This window comes from Triticum dicoccoides, chromosome 1B (genome assembly GCF_002162155.2).
Source record: "Triticum dicoccoides isolate Atlit2015 ecotype Zavitan chromosome 1B, WEW_v2.0, whole genome shotgun sequence".
In the NCBI taxonomy this organism is placed as follows: Eukaryota; Viridiplantae; Streptophyta; class Magnoliopsida; order Poales; family Poaceae; genus Triticum; species Triticum dicoccoides.
Genome location: NC_041381.1, coordinates 423,363,637 through 423,381,409, shown reverse-complemented (window position 1 = coordinate 423,381,409; position 17,773 = coordinate 423,363,637). Strand labels below are relative to the sequence as shown.

Genomic DNA, 17,773 nt, shown 5'->3' with positions numbered 1-17,773 from the left:
GGGAGCTCCTTTCTCATTATTAGAAGTTGTCCAGGCTTATACTTTTCTACATAAAGGATTGGGCCACCTTGCTGCACCTTATTTACTTTATTTACTTGTTACTCGTAACTATTTATCTTATCATAAAACTATCTATCACCTACAATTTCAGTGCTTGCAAAAAACCTTACTGAAAACCGCTTATCATTTCCTTCTGCTCCTCGTTGGGTTTGACACTCTTACTTATCGAAAGGACTATGATAGATACCCTACACTTGTGGGTCATCAAGACTCTTTTCTGGCGACGTTGCCGGGGAGTGTAGCACTTTTGGTGAGTGGAACTTGGTAAGGAAACATTTATATAGTGTGCTGAAATTTTCTTTTACTTGTCACTATGGAAACTAATCATTTGAGGGGCTTGTTTGGGGTATCTTCACCCCAACCAGAAGAGCAAAGAGTTTCTCCTCAACCTACTAAACTTTATGAAAATATTCACTTTGATATTCCTTCGGGTATAATAGAGAAACTGCTAGCTAATCCATTTGCAAGAGATGGAACATTGCATCCCGATTTACACCTTATCTTTGTGGATGAAGTTTGTGGATTATTTAAGCTTGCAGGTATTCTAGATGATGTTGTCAAAAGGAAGGTCTTCCCTTTATCTTTGAAGGGAGATGCATCGACATGGTATAGGCTATGTGATGATACGAGATCTTGGAATTATAAGTGATTGAAGTTGGAATTTCACCAGAAGTTCTATCCTATGCATCTTGTTCATCGTGATCGTAATTACATATATAATTTCTGGCCTCGCGAAGGAGAAAGCATCGCTCAATCTTGGGGGAGGCTTAAGTCAATGTTATATTCATGCCCCAATCATGAGCTCTCTTGGAAAATGATTATTCAGAATTTTTATGCTCGGCTTTCTCTCGATAATCGCAACTTGCTCGATACTTCCTATGCTGGTTCTTATATGCTGAAGACTATTGATTTCAAATGGGACTTATTGGAAAGAATTAAACGCAACTCTGAAGATTGGGGTTTCGACAATGGTAAGGAGTCAGGTATGACACCTAAGTTCAATTGTGTTAAATATTTTATGGGCACCGATGCTTTTCGTGGATTTAGCGCCAAGTATGGACTTGACTCTGAGATAGTAGCTACTTTTTGTGAATATTTTGCTACTCATGTTGATCTCCCTAAAGAGAAGTGGTTTAAATATAATCCTCCTGTTGAAGTGACAGTAGTTCCACCTATTACAGTTGAAGAAAAGACTATTACCTATAGTGATCCTATTGTTCCTACTGCTTATGTTGAAAAACCTCCTTTCCCTGTTAGAATAAAGGATCATGCTAAAGCTTCGACTGTTGTTCGTAAGAGTAATACTAGGACTTATACACCTCCTGAGCAAATTAATGTTGAACCTAGTATTGCTATGGTTAAAGATCTCTTGGATGAGTACTTAGATGGGATGTTATTTGTTTCTGTGGTGAGACTGCTAATATTGCTAGGCTAGATACTAAGACACGTAGACCTGTCGTAGGCACGCCTATTATTTCTGTTAAAATAGGATATCATTGTTATCATGGTTTATGTGATATGGGTGCTAGTGCCAGCTCTATCCCTTATGATTTATATAAACAAATTATGCACGACATTGCACCCGTTGAATTAGTAGACATTGATGTTACTATTATCTTGCTAATAGGGATACCATTAAACCTGTTGGGATTGTTAGAGATGTTGAAGTTTTGTGTGGGAAGGTTAAATATCCTGCTGATTTTCTTGTTCTTGCTTCCCCACAAGATGCCTTTTGTCCAATTATTTTTGGTAGACCCTTCTTGAATACTGCTAGTGCTAAGATTAATTGTCAAAAGAATATTGTCATTGTTGGCATAGATGGTATGTCTCATGAGTTTAATTTTGCTAAGTTTAGTAGACAACCTCGTGAAAGGGAACCACCTAGCAAGGATGAGATTATTGGTCTTGCTTCCATTGCTGTTCCTCCAACTGATCCATTAGAACAATATTTGCTAGACCATGAAAACGATATGTTTATGAAGGAAAGGGAAGAAATAGATGGAGTGTTCCTTAAACAGGAACCTATGCTGAAACTTAACCTTCCCGTTGAAATTCTTGGGGATCCCCCTCCACCCAAGGGTGATCCCGTGTTTGAACTCAAACCACTACCTGATAATCTTAAGTATGCTTATATTGATGAAAAAGAAATATATCCTGTTATTATTAGTGCTAACCTTTCAGAGAAAGAAGAAGAAAGATTATTGAAAACTCTGAAGAAGCACCGAGCAGCTATTGGATATACTCTGGATGATCTTAAGGGCGTTAGTCCCACGTTATGTCAACACAAAATTACATTAGAGGACGATGCCAAACCAGTTAGAGATCCTCAAAGACGATTAAATCCCAAGATGAAGGAAGTTGTAAGAAAGGAGATACTAAAGCTCCTTGAGGCAGGTATTATTTATCCCGTTGCTGATAGTGAATGGTAAGCCCTGTCCATTGTGTCCCTAAAAAGGGAAGTATTACTGTCATTCCTAATGATAAAGATGAATTGATCCCGCAAAGAATTATTACAAGTTATAGGATGGTAATTGATTTCCGTAAGTTAAATAAAGCTACTAAGAAAGATCATTTCCCTTTACCTTTTATTGATCAAATGCTAGAAAGGCTATCCAAACACACACATTTTTGCTTCCTAGATGGTTATTCTGGTTTCTCTCAGATACCTATGTCAACGAAGGATCAATCTAAAACTACCTTTACTTGCCCTTTTGGTACTTTTGCTTATAGACGTATGCCTTTTGGTTTATGTAATGCACCTGTTACCTTTCAAAGATGCATGATGGCTATATTCTATGATTTTTGTGAAAAGATTTGTGAGATATTCATGGATGACTTCTCTATCTATGGATCCTCTTTTGATGATTGTTTGAGAAACCTTGATCGAGTTTTGCAGAGATGCGAAGACACTAGTCTCGTCCTGAATTGGGAAAAGTCTCACTTTATGGTTAATGAAGGCATTGTCTTGGGGCACAAGATCTCCGAGAGAGGTATTGAAGTTGATAAAGCCAAAGTTGATGCTATTGAAAAGATGCCATGTCCCAAGGACATAAAAGGTATAAGAAGTTTCCTTGGTCATGCCGGTTTTTATAGGAGGTTCATTAAGGACTTTTCTAAAATCTCTAGGCCTCTGACTAATTTATTGCAAAAAGATATTCCTTTTGTCTTTGATGATGATTGTGTAGAAGCGCTTGAAGTTCTTAAGAAAGCTTTGATCACCGCACCTATTGTTCAGCCACCTGATTGGAATTTACCTTTTGAAATTATGTGCGATGCTAGTGATTATGCTGTAGGTGATGTTTTAGGGCAAAGAGTTGATAAGAAATTGAATGTCATCCAGTATGCTAGTAAGACTCTTGCTACTGCCCAAAGAAATTATGCTACCATTGAAAAAGAATTCTTAGCAGTTGTGTTTGCATGTGATAAGTTCAGATCGTATATTGTTGATTCCAAAGTTACTATTCACACTGATCATGCTACTATTAAATATCTTATGGAAAAGAAAGATGCTAAGCCTAGACTCATTAGATGGGTTCTCTTGCTCCAAGAATTTGACTTGCATATTATTGATAGAAAGGGAGCCGAGAACCCCGTTGCAGATAACTTGTTTAGGTTAGAGAATGTTCTTGATGACCCATTGCCTATTAATGATAGCTTTCCTGATGAACAATTAGCGGACGTCAATGCTTCTCATACTGCTCCTTGGTATGCTGATTATGCTAATTACATTGTTGCTAAATATTTACCGCCTAGTTTCACATACCAGCAAAAGAAAAAGTTCTTTTATGATTTAAGACATTACTTCTGGGGTGATCCACACCTTTATAAAGAAGGAGTAGATGGTGTTATTAGACGTTGTGTGCCTGAGCACGAACAAGAACATATTCTACGTAAGTGTCACTCTGAATCTTATGGAGGACACTACGCTAGAGATAGAACTGCACACAAGGTACTACAATCTGGTTTTTATTGGCCTACTCGCTTCAAAGATGCTCGTAAGTTTGTCTTATCTTGTGATGAATGTCAAAGAATATGTAACATTAGTAGACGTCAAGAAATGCCTATGAATTATTCTCTTGTTATTGAACCATTTGATGTTTGGGGCTTTGACTATATGGGACCTTTTCCTGCCTCTAATGGTTATACACATATTTTAGTTACTGTTGATTACATTACTAAGTGGGTAGAAGCTATTCCAACTAGTAGTGCTGATCATAACACTTCTATTAAAATGCTTAAAGAAGTTATTTTTCCGAGGTTTGGAGTCCCTAGATATCTTATGACTGATGGTGGTTCACATTTAATTCATGGTGCTTTCCATAAGATGCTTGCTAAGTATGATGTCAGTCATAGAATAGCATCTCCTTATCATCCGCAGTCTAGTGGTCAAGTAGAGTTGAGCAATAGACAGCTCAAATTAATTTTGCGAAAGGCTGTGAATAGATCTAGAAAGAATTGGTCCAAAAACTTGATGATGCATTATGGGCCTATAGAACTGCATACAAAAATCCGATGGGTATGTCTCCGTATAAAATGGTTTATGGAAAAGCATGTCATTTACCTCTTGAACTTGAACATAAAGCATATTGGGCTATTAAAGAGCTCAATTATGACTTCAAGCTTGCCGGTGAGAAGATGTTATTTGATATTAGCTCACTTGATGGATGGAGAACCCAAGCCTATGAGAATGCCAAGCTTTTCAAAAAAAATCAAACGCTGGCATGATAAGAGGATACAAAAGCGTGAGTTTAACGTAGGAGATTATGTGTTATTATTCAACTCTCGTTTAAGATTTTTTGCAGGAAAGCTTCTCTCAAAATGGGAAGGTCCCTATATTATTGAGGAGGTCTATCGTTCTGGTGCCATAAAAATCAACAACTTCGAAGGCACAAATCCGAGGGTGGTAAACGGTCAAAGAATTAAACATTATATTTCAGGTAATCCTATCAATGTTGAAACTAATATTATTGAAACTGTAACCCCTGAGGAATACATAAGGGACACTTTCCAGAATGTTCCAGCCCGCGAAAAGGCATAGGTATGTGGTACGGTAAGTAAACCGACTCCAAAACAACTCCAATGGCAATTTTTATCAGTTTTGGAATATTTTAGAATTTTAGGAATATAGAAGTAGTCTGGAAGGGACATGAGGCTCCCACGAGAGTGGACCCCCCCTGTAGGGAGCGCCCCTGTCTCGTGGGCACCTCGTGTGCCTCCCGGACTCCATTTTCTTGCACGTTACGTATTTTGGTTGATAAAAATTCATTATATATACTCTTGAAGGTTTTGACCACCGTATCACGCAGTTATCCTCTGTTTTCATTTCGAGATGTTCCTGTTGCAGAATTAAACAAGATGTCTTCTCAGGAGTCAGTTAGGAGAGCCGGGTATCTCACCCAACGCCAGGACCAAGAGAGAATAACGATGCCTACCACTTTGGACCATCAACGGAGGATGAGATGGAGGCTGATTTGAAAAGGATAAATGCCATGGAAGAAGATCAAGAAGTCACCTCTCGTCTCCGAGCAGAATTTATGACGGGGGAACTACCGAGCGTGGCTATTCCAACTTCGGTCATCCCTTCCAACTCTAGATTTCTTTCTTATGAAAATATGAAAAAGAGTTTCACTTGTTCTCCAACAGCTATGCAGCATCCTTGGGTAAAAGGATCTTTGGCCATTACGGGCAAGCTCCGTAAAAAAATTATGGATCTCAAACAACAAGTCAATAAGCTTGACGAGGAGAACCGCATTCTGAAGGGCATCATCACCAAGAAGATCATAACACCAACCGTGAAGAAGGATAAATAATCACATGGGTATGGGCACTCCCCTTGGCAACTGCCAAGCTTGGGGGAGGTGCCCCGGTATCGTATCACCATCACACTCCTATATTTACCGTTTTATTTAGCTCGATCCTTTTAGTAGTATCTTGCTCTAGTAGATTGAAGTTCTGATATCAAGTAGTTTGAGTTTTGCTTTGTGATCTCTTTTTGTATTCGAGTCCGCGAGCTATCTATAATAAAGATTAGTGTTGAGTCAAAGGATTTGCTATGTGCTATGATCTTGAGAAAGTAGAAAGAATAAAAGAGTTCATATTGATCTTATGGATAGTGATAACTTCACACATAGAAAGTATGAGGCATAAAAATTGTTGGGAGTTGATGAACGTAGCCTTGGTCATCGTTGCAATTAACAGGAAGTAATAAGGGAAGAGAGGTTCGCATATAAATACACTATCTTGGACATCTTTTATGATTGTGAGCACTCATTAAGTATGACATGCTAAAAGAGTTGACGGTGGACAAGGAAGACAACGTAATGGTTTATGTTTTCTCACATCTCAGTTAAAGTATGTTGTCATTGACCTTCCGAACATGTTGAGCTTGGCTTTCCCCCTCATGCTAGCCAAATTCCTAGCACCAAGTAGAAATACTACTTGTGCTTCCAAATACCCTTAAACCCAGTCTTGCCATGAGAGTCCACCATATCTACCTCTGGATTGAGTAAGAACCTTCAAGTAAGTTGTCATCGGTGCAAGCAATAAAAATTGCTCTCTAATTATGTATGAGTTATTAGTGCGGAGAAAATAAGCTTTGTACGAACTTGTTACGGAAGTAATAAAAGCGACAGACTGCATAATAAAGGTCCACACACAAGGGGCAATATAAAGTGACGTTTTTTTGCATTAAGATTTTATGCATCAACCCTAAAAAGCGCATGATAACCTCTGCTTCCCTCTGCGAAGGGCCTATCTTTTACTTCATGTTCTTACTTTATGCTTTTATTTTTGTGCTTGAGTCAAGGTGATCTCCACCTTTCCCTTTTTCATTTTATCCATTGGCAAGTTCTTCGTGTTTGAAAGATCGTGATATACATATCCAATTGGATGTTCGTTAGCATGGGCCATTATTGTTGACATCACCTAAAGGTGAATACGTTGGGAGGCAACATAATAAGCCCCTATCTTTCTCAGTGTCCGTCTGAAACTCCATAACCACAAGTATTGCGTGAGTGTTAGCAATTGTAAAAGACTATATAATAGTTGAGTATGTGGACTTGCTGGAAAGCTCTATTTTTGACTCTTTCTGATGTTATGATAAATTGCAATTGCTTCAATGACTGAGATTATAGTTTGTTAGTTCCCAATGAAGTTTCTGAACCATACTTTACATTGTGAATTGCTTGTTACTTGAGCATAGGAAATCATATGACAAAATCTATATATCTTGCTGTTATTAGAATGATCATGATGCCCTCATGTCCGTATTTTATTTTTTATCGACACATCTATCTCTAAACATGTGGACATATTTTCCGATTTCGGCTTCCGCTTGAGGACAAGCGAGGTCTAAGCTTGGGGGAGTTGATACGTCCATTTTGCATCATGCTTTTATATCAATATTTATTGCATTATGGGCAGTTATTACACAATATATCTCATTACTTATGGCTATTCTCTCTTATTTTACACTGTTTACCATGAAGAGGGGGAATGCCGGCAGCTGGAATTCTGTCTGGAAAAGGAGCAAACGTTGGAAACCTATTCTGCACAACTCCAAAAGTCCTTAAACTCCACGAAACAACTTTTCGGGATTTATAAGAATTTCTGAGCGAAAGAAATAGGCCAGGGGCCCACACCCTGTCCAGGAGACAGGGCCCCCCCCCCTATAGGGCGCCCCCCTATCTCCTGGGCCCCCTGGTGGGCCTCCGGCGTCCATCTTCTGCTATATCATCACTTTTACCCTAGAAAAAATCGGGGGCAAGCTTACGGGACGAAACTCCGGCGCCACGAGGCGGAACCTTGGCGGAACCAATCTAGGGCTCTCGCAGAGCTGTTCTGCCGGGGACACTTCCCTCCGGGAGGGGGAAATCATCACCAACGTCATCACCAATGATCCTCTCATCGGGAAGGGGTCAATCTCCATCAACATCTTCACCATCACCATCTCCTCTCAAACCCTAGTTCATCTCTTGTATCCAATCTTGTATCCAAAACCACAAATTGGTACCTGTGGGTTGCTAGTAGTGTTGATTACTCCTTGTAGTTGATACTTATTGGTTTACTTGGTGGAAGATCATATGTTCAGATCCTTAATGCATATTATTACACCTCTGATCATGAACATGAATATGCTTTGTGAGTAGTTACGTTTGTTCCTGAGGACATGGGTGAAGTCTTGCTATTAGTAGTCATGTGAATTTGGTATTCGTTCGATATTTTTATGAGATGTATGTTGTCTTCTCCTCTAGTGGTGTCATGTGAACGTCGACTACATGACACTTAACCATTATTGGGCCTAGAGGAGGGCATAGGGGAGTAATAAGTAGATGATGGATTGCTAGAGTGACAGAAGCTTAAACCCTAGTTTATGTGTTGCTTCGTTAGGGGCTGATTTGGATCCACATGTTTCATGCTATGGTTGGATTACCTTAATACTTTTGTTGTAGTTGCGGATGCTTGCAATAGGGGTTAATCATAAGTGGGTTGCTTGTCCAAGTAAGGGCAGTACCCAAGCACCGGTCCACCCACATATCAAATTATCAAAGTACCGAATGCGAATCATATGAGCGTGATGAAAACTAGCTTGACGATAATTCCCATGTGTCCTCGGGAGCTCCTTTCTCATTATTAGAAGTTGTCCAGGCTTATCCTCTGCTACATAAAGGATTGGGCCACCTTGCTGCACCTTATTTACTTTATTTACTTGTTACTCGTTACTATTTATCTTATCATAAAACTATCTATCACCTACAATTTCAGTGCTTGCAGAAAATCTTACTGAAAACCGCTTATCATTTCCTTCTGCTCCTCGTTGGGTTCGACATTCTTACTTATCGAAAGGACTACGATAGATCCCCTACACTTGTGGGTCATCAATGTCCCATAAAATCCCCCACTGGCCTCGTCGGTCTGAAACCCTAGATCACCCACTCTCCTCTCTTGCTCCGTCCTCTCCTCTTCCCTCACCGATTCCGATTGAATTCAGCGCAATGTCGAGCTCTGACAGCCGCTCCGACGACAAGGTGGATATGGAGTATGAGCTTGCCCTCCGCATCGCCTCGGAGCAGTCCAAGGTGGAGAACGAGGGCATCTTCGGATCTGCAGCCTCACCGTAGCCGCCGCTTCCCTACCGGCGCATCTCGGACGCGGCGCTGGCCCCTCCCGGCCCATAGGCAGCTCTGACAGGCAGCAAGCGCAATCGGCTCCTCCGTCCCCTCACCCCGCCGGCTGCTACTCCCCCTCATGGGCAGTGATGGGTGCTTGTTCCCGCCCCGCCCGCCTGGACGCGCCCACCAAAGCCGGAGGCGCGCACCGCCCGCCGCAAGAGGCAGCAAGTAAGGGAGAGGGAGGCTATGGAGAGCTCTTTCCAACGCCGGCGTGGGTTACCGGCGGAGCCCAACGAGGACCAGCGACTCCTCGCGTGGGTCTATCGTTGGTCGTTTACGATGGCGGAGATGGATGCTCGGTGGCTCATCCGGAATAATGTGAGGGCTCTTCGGCTTGACATCAAGCAGTCTGAGTGGGAGGCGTTGGAGAAGGCGAAGGAGGCGGCTCGGCTGGCGAACCTCAGGCGCCAACAGGACCGGGCCGTCCATCGTCTCAAGGGCCTCGTCATCATTGACTCCTCCCCCTCCGACGACCACAACTCCTCCTTTGATGAATCGGACAATGCTCCACCATCTGCCGACGGGTACAGCTACATCGGCGACCAGAAGGGGAAAGGGCCGGCCCAAAAGTGGTGAAGTCAATTTTAATTCCATGTTTTATTTGTAGTATAAAGTTGTTCGTCGTTTATGTGAACTTTGGTGGATCTTTTGGTGAACTATTGTGCAATTTCTATGTCCGGAGCTGATCTACATAGTTTCATTGGCGTTGCATGATATAGTATGGATATAGGGGTTCGGATATGAGAGACACGGATGTGGACGACACAATTTGAGGAGTGCCCGGTCGCTGTCCGTGGACGCGTCCGGGCACATCCGTGGGCGTTTGAGGGCCCGGATTTACCAAGTCCAGCTCTAGATGCTCTGATCTCTAAGGATGCGCTCAAAAATGTCTTCCAATATTGTTAGGATTGACCCTCAAAAAAATATTGTCAGGGTTGGGTTCGAATGTTCATGGATAAGTTTGTTTCTTGGGCTTAGAGGAAGATCGCCATGTGACGAGGCTACCTATAGAGGACCAAGTAGTCAGGGCATCTCCCCTTCAAACCTCCTGCATCCGTTCGGATCGTGTTGTCCGGACCGCGTAAGTCATCCAAAGCGGGTCTTGATTGGTGCGCCGGGCGGTCTTGACGGGATTTCTGTCGCAAATCGGAGACAAACATGCGCCGGGCGGGGGGAGGGGGGCTTTGCGGACACTTCTGACTGCCCTGGCCCCACCCAAACCCCATCCTCCATCTCGCTCGCGTGTCCCCGTCCAGCGCCAGCTGCCCACATTCATGCCACTACACATTGAAGACGACACAGGGTGGACGTTACCTCTCATTGCCTCTGCCATTGAAGCAACACGCTAGTCGAGGGCACCGCCCGCGACGCATCTCCGTTCTCCACACCTATTCAATGCCGGAGACGCGTGACTGGATGGGACGGGCCAACTATCTACCATAAACGTTTAATGCCCCGTCCATCCTCATGCTGCCATTAAGTAGACTCGCCTGCCAAGAAATCCACTCCGGTGCCACATATTGATGCACCCGGACGCCTGGCCTCATCAGAATCCGCTATTTTAAGGCGAGCACACCCGGCTAACTCCACTCCACAACACAAGCTGCTCCCCATCCTCCATCCTTGCACTACATCCGCCATGACTGTAGGTGGCAAAGTTCTGTGGGAGAGCCTTTCCACTGAGATGAGGCACGCAGTGGACGCCCTTGCCGCCACCGTGCCAGGAGGATCGAGGTCGGCTTGCTGGACAACTTGCCAAAGGTCTTCGACGAAGAGGACAACCCCATGATGGAGACGGGGTCGGACGATACCGTCCCGACTCCCGCATCTCGTGTGCACGCCGGCTTTACCATGGGCCAGGCGCAGGGGCACTACAATGCTGCCATGGCGGAGGTGCAGCCTGCGCCTGCACCTTTGTCGATGTTCTAGCATGCGCAGGAGGAATGCCAATACGACTTTTTCCTCCTGGAGTAGCACTGGCTGGCGGAGGGCCAGATCTACAGCGAGCGAGTGAGCAAGGAGGCCATGGCGGCGATAGCCGCAGTGAACCCCAACTTTGTCGTGGAGCGGCGTGACATCTATGATGCAGTCCGCACTCAAGCCGCCGCTTGCCAGGAAGCGGCCGCCGTGGAGGCACAACTGCAGGCGATCGCGGAGGAGAACAACGCCAGTTGTGCCGCCCACAAACTATCAGGCGGCCTGGTGGGACGATGACAACACCGGCGCCATCATTTCAATCATGGACCTCACATCCACCGACGACAGATAGGCCGCGGACTACTTCGAGGATGAGTAGGCCACGGGAGGCAGCACGACCTTATGTCCCATGTGGGCCGGTCCGTCTCCCGTGTTCTAATCTTCCTCGCCGGAGACCGCATCTTCACTTCATCGGTCTTATCGCCGGTGGTAATAAAGACGACAGATGGAGGACGACAAGGGCTCGGACGCCGGGCGCCGCCGGTGTTTAGGATAGGTATATGGTCGGATCGTTTTCTCTCTCTAAATGTTTGAAATCTAGTGAATCTGCCATGTTTGTATGAAATCCGTCTTGTTTGTATGAAATCCGCCGTGTTTGCATGAATTTCATCCGGTTTATTGAAAAAGCGCTTAAAATGTATGAAGGCAGCGTTGGATGGCGGCCTCCCGTATCCGTGTCCGCGGATTTGTCCCCCTGTCTGCGGACGGATGCGGGAGAAAATTTGCGGGTTGCCGTTGGAGATGCCTTTAGAGCATGAGGTTTGCACTCTTCGCTCCCCGCTCCCCATTGGTCAAGTTTTTTTTCCTTTTTATTTAAAGAAACACAGTACGCCGACGCTCACAAGACGTGCACACACTCATTTCTATAAACATATGTACGCACATTATCCTTTCAAGCACCTCCGAGAGACCTTAATTAACCGGCAGATTTTGAGATCGATGAAGCCATCCAAACATCTCATAGTCAACAGGCACATCATACCACTAAAACAGTAGCACCGAAGAGCCCGGAATAAATTCAGAAAATATGCGAACACCCGTGCCAAGTTTAGGCCTCGAACTCGGATGAGTTTGTTCCACCACAAGAAACCCAAAAATTCGCAGGTGTGGGGCACGTACCTGCCAGCCATGCCGGATTGCCTCCCGATCCTCAAAGGCGTTCGATTCCGCACGATGAGACACCATGTTTAACATCTTAGTTTCTGAACTTATGATTTTGTCATTCAATCGTACCAAGTTTTAACAGTTAAAAGTTATCGAAGTTTTCAAAACTCAACAAGATGTAATTGAATAGAATTTATTTGTAAGCCCTTGTCAGAAGAAACACGAAAATGCAAACAAAACTTAATTTGTACTTCTGGTTCAAAAGATATAAAAGATTAAAAAACAAAAACAAAAAAAAGGGTCGGGCCATGTCCCTACTACCACAAATCCTCTCCCACAAGAAACCTACCATCTAAGCTATGCTTAGTTCGCCCGAGTGGTCAAATTCTACTTTTTAGGTTTGAAATCTCGGTTTGTATTGGTACAACGAGTTAGCCTAAGACCTCTTCCACTGTAGTATGATAAGCAAGTATCATGTTATGTCTTGTACTCCCTCTGTAAAGAAATATAAGAGTGTTTAGATCATTATTTTACTAATCAAAATGCTCTTATATTTCTTTACGAGGGAAGGAACTATAAAAATGATGTGACATTGTAATTGAACTGCATTTGAAGATGAGGCTTATGATTTTCGTAACATAGAGAAATAGAAGGTCTAAGAACAAAGACAATGGATTGCAGTTTGGTCAAATTTCCCTTGACTCGGATCCAACAATCACAGGTTACTATGTTGTATCTTGGAAATACTAAATCAAATTCATTAGATGCTATGCATCTTTCAAATTCAAAAATTAGGAAAAGATAATGTAACGACAACAACGCCAACAACAAACGGCCACATTCCATCGCAAAGCAAAATGCAATGGTAACTACCACAAGCTATGACTCAAAAGTTTACGAAAAAATATATAATAAAACAACTAAACCAAAGCAACAATTTTGATTATTGAACGCATGCATGCACTTCGTTGAGATCATGCATGCATGAGTGGACGTGACCTCTCTCATCTCCTTCTGGGAGATCAAACGCGAACTCAATAGGATCACCGGGATTAGGTAGGGCACATGAAGCCGGTCGGGACGCCCTTGCCACAGAAGTTGAGGATGAGGCTGAGGTGGATGGGGAGGTTGATGTGGATGCCTAGCACGTCGGCCTTGATGGCGGTGCAGAGGCAGATGGCGGCGTCCAGGTCGACGAGCCCGTTGAGCAGCGGGCAGCACCGGTCATTCAACGGAGGCACGCCCACCTTCGCCTTGATCAGATCCAGCACATTGGCGCACACGTGCAGCTTCAGCGCGTCCGTCGGGCACTTGCCGTACCACCCGCTCGTCCCGCCGCCGCCTCCTCCTCCATACCCGCCGCCGCCGCCGCTGCCACTTCCACCACCACCGCTCCCGCCGCCGATGATCCCGCCACCTGGGCTCCCTCCGATGATGCCACCACCTGGACCGCCGCCAATGATCCCACCACCAGGACCGCCGCCAATTATCCCACCACCGCTACTTCCTCCACCCCCTCCGCTTCCGCCTCCATATCCGCCGCCGCCGCCGCCTCCATGGCCTCCACCGCCCCCGCCTCCATGCCCTCCCCCGCCGCTACCACTTCCACCGCCACCACCTCTCCCGCCGCCGCTGCTCCCGTGGCCACCATTGTTGCCCGAGTCGCCGCAGCTTGGGCAGGCACTGGTCACTGTAAACAAGAGGAGGTTAAGGGCAAGGAAGAGGCCATATGAAGCCGACACCTTGGACGCCATATTGGTCATGAGTAGTAGGTCAAGCACCTAGCTAGCTACTGCGAGTGTGTGAGTCTGGCTATCAGGTCTTGGCGTTATATAGAGGTCGCCACGAGAGACAATGGTGGTATTCTTCGGGAGATGGGCGGAATGGGACAGGAGTCCGTGATAGATGACACATGCGTGGATCCACGATAGGGCAGGCCTGTTTCAACCCGTGGGCTAGGTGCACTGGTTTGTTTTCTGGTTGCAGGCACTGCGTGCAGATCGTGGGTGACAGCGGTGAAATTTTGGAGGTTTACTCGTTTTTAATTAAGATGTGTAATCGCTTGAACTAATCCACATCCATCAACCTCCTAAGGTACAAACCTATGATCTCTTCCAATCCGACGGAAACACCCAAAGCTTGATTGAGCCTTAAACCCCACGAGAAGCGGGAGGGAGGTGGCGAATCCACTAGTAGAAAAAGGGTCTAATGTAAAACTCATTAGTCCCGGTTTGCAATTGAACCGGCACTAATGTGATCATTAGTGCCGGTTCCAACGGCCAGGCGGGCGGCGCTCATTATCGTGGCGAACCTTTAGTACCGGTTCGTGCCACGAACCGGTACTAAAGAGGTGGTGGCCTTTAATACGGGTTGGTGGCTCCAACGGATATTAAAGGGGGGGTCTTTAGTACAGGTTGAAGCCACCAACCGGTACTAAAGGTGGTGGCCTTTAGTACGGGTTGGTGGCTCCAACCGGTACTAAAGACCCCCCCCCCTCTTTAGTACCAGTTGGAGCCACCAACCGGTACTAAAGATGGTGCGCTGCCACCCACAGTGCACAATGTTTAATCCCACTTCGCTAGTTGAGAGGAGTTCACACCGGTTTATAAGCCCCGCCGCGGCTACCGTGTCGAGCTCCTCTCTAAGAAGGCCTTTGTGGGCCTATTGCAAGTCTTCTGCCCTGTGGGGGCCTACTGGGCCGTACGGACCTGCATCCTGGCCCAACTAGAGTTTGGGTTTCTAGTCGTATGCAGGCCGTGCCGGCCCAGTAGGCGGGCTGTTTTTGCTTTATTTCAAAAATAAAAATAAAAAAATCCTTACCAACCGGGACTAAAGGTCCCCCAGACAACGGCGCGGCTCGTGCCATGTGGTGGGTCTTTGGTCCCGGTTCGTGTTGAACCGGGACTAAAGGGGGGACCTTTAGTCCACTAAAGGTCCTTACAAACCGGTACTAAAAGTTGTTTTTCTACTAGTGATCGTTGAAGAAAGAGTAGCTGGAAGCTACAAACGCTCCCCCCTGCATCTAGGGCTTCCCTACCTCTCGCCGCCGCCGTCCACAATCTGCATCGTCTTTAGTGTCCTTAGGCCATGGAGGCACACGGGGATCACGACCCTTGCTGGGGGGGAGGGTTCATCCATCATTTTAGTGTTTTTAGTTTGTCTATGGCTTCTACGAGGTGGCGACTCCTTGAAGATGGAATAAAGTTCTCCCTGTCTAGCCTCCGTCCCGGTGGAACTTCTAGGTCATCGGTGGGCATGTGTGACGAGCATATTAGCAATTTTTTGATTAATTTAATCCAGAAATAAATCATGAACATGGCATGGATAGTATTAATTAATCACATACTGAAATCTAACCAGATAGGCATGTACTACGCATATAGCGGAAACATCTAGTTAGATAGCTAGTACGACAAACACAGAAATAAATAAGAGCGGGATAAACGAGTTATACCCTCAAGTAGTGCGGTTTGCAGTCGTGCAGCATCATAATTGGGTGCCTTCTTCTCGGCAGCGAGCTTCTCGGCTTCGGTGGACATGATGATGTTAACGCCGATGCGGACATAGATGAAGTAGACAAATGATGGCGAGTAGTCGCGTAGGAGACGATTCCCAAAAAGATAATCGCGCTTCTCCCATACATGATCTCAAAAGGCGGGGTTCCGGAGGCCCGCTCTCTTGTATAGCTATGCACGCGATGGAAGGGATGGTATAACCGACAACAACAATAACGGGAGGAGTGGCGGTGGGCAGTACATGTGGAGGCAGAGCAGATGTGATATGATCTTGGGTAGTTGCTAGGGTTGTCGATGCCTCCAATATGTAGGTGCGGTCTGGTAGGAGATGTGTTGGACCCATGTCTGAGTTGGCAACAACCCATGATATGACGTCTCAGATTCCTGACCGGCAAAAATTAAGCACACACATGACATATGTCTTAGGCCCAGTTCTTTTGCCGGAATCTGGGGATTCTCCCAGAATCCAACCCCGACCCAGCTTCTCCCAGAATCTTTGAGCCTCCTTGGTTTTACAATCCTATCTAGTTAGGGTCTAATTAGATAGGATTGTAAAACAAATGGGGCTCAAAGATTCTGGGAGAAGCTGGGTAGAGGTCGGATTCTGGGAGAATCCCCAGATTCTGGCAAAAGAATTGGGCCTTAGTTTGGCTCAACTCATTCACAAAGCCCTTAGAGATTTTCTGTTATTGTTAGATGGTCCTAAAGCCGACCCTATATTTCAACAATCCTCCACCATATCTTGAAGGCTCATTGTGTTGTCCTCTGTTACAAATATTGTTTTTATATACCAATATTTTCAGTCGAGACCAGTCAAGGTTGAATATCCACCTAGAGCAAGTAGTTACACTCGTTCACAACTAAACAATGGACTATGCCTTGAATTGTCAGTTTAGTATAAAGAAGTTTCACCGAATGTCTTACCGGTACTAGCTGGCGAAGACTAACCCATCGGATGGAGCATATTAGTCACACTCTTGGCCTGTTTCATTAACTTACTAGAGATCACCCAATCTCATATACTATAACCAGTAGTGGGGCTCATATAGGTGTGTTCTCCAAAGACCGCTTTGTAGGATATCATCTTGCTTATAAAAACTTTAAAATACATTAAGATAAAAGTCAACCTGCCATACAACTTTCAAGAGTGTTGCATCTCCAATGGAGTGTGTCGGGCCTACAAATACAGGGCAGGCCCAAGTATATGGATGACCCACAAAAAGCCCACGACCCATCCAAGATACGACCCGGAAGACCATGGGCCATGGGCATAATCATCAGCCCAACGACAATAAGGAGGCCAGGAAATACCTTATAGGTAGCATCTTAAAAGTAGCATGGGGTAAAATACTCACGCTAGCTGCTGTTAACTAGCAGCAGCGCTGGCCTAAGTCCTACGCTACAGGTAAGACTTAGTAGTACCACAGGCCCACGAACCAGGCGGTATTGCTAAGTGGGACACAAGGCCGCCCCCAGGTCTAGCCTTAGTAGCAGCGTGGGTTGGGCAACACGCGCTACAACTAATATGTTAGCTGTAGCGCTGGGTGCACGACCCACGCTGCTACTAAAACAGCACGTGGGCAGGTGGTGGTACCAAATTAGCAGTAGAGCTGGTTGCCAGAGGAGCACTACTGGTACTGCCATTAGCCCTAGCACGGGTCGTGTGGCCCGCGCTACTGCTAAGCCCACCTTATCCCCTACCTCGCCCGGCCCGGCGGTTTCCTCTCCCTCATCACATTCACTCCCACTCCATCTCTCCCGCGCAGCGCTCGATCGCCGTCGCCAGGCATTCCCGCCCGCCACCATCGCTCACCGCCATCACCCGCGCGTGATCGGCACCGAGGTAGCTCCTCCTAGATACCTCCCTCCCTCCCCCCTCCCCCCTCCCCCTTCCCCCTCCCTTCTTCCTCATCCCTTCCTCCTTCCTCCCCCTCCTCCCTTCCTTCT

At 45.5% G+C, this 17,773-nt stretch overlaps 1 protein-coding gene across 1 annotated transcript; it reads right to left on the bottom strand.

Annotated features, from left to right (window-relative positions):
- Positions 1-12,986: 12,986 nt before the first annotated feature.
- On the bottom strand, positions 12,987-14,107 carry LOC119338881 (glycine-rich cell wall structural protein-like). The gene has a single exon (XM_037611093.1). The coding sequence runs from the start codon at positions 14,072-14,074 to the stop codon at positions 13,364-13,366; it is 711 nt and encodes a 236-aa protein (XP_037466990.1). The 5' UTR covers positions 14,075-14,107; the 3' UTR covers positions 12,987-13,363.
- Between the last annotated feature and the right edge of the window lie 3,666 nt (positions 14,108-17,773).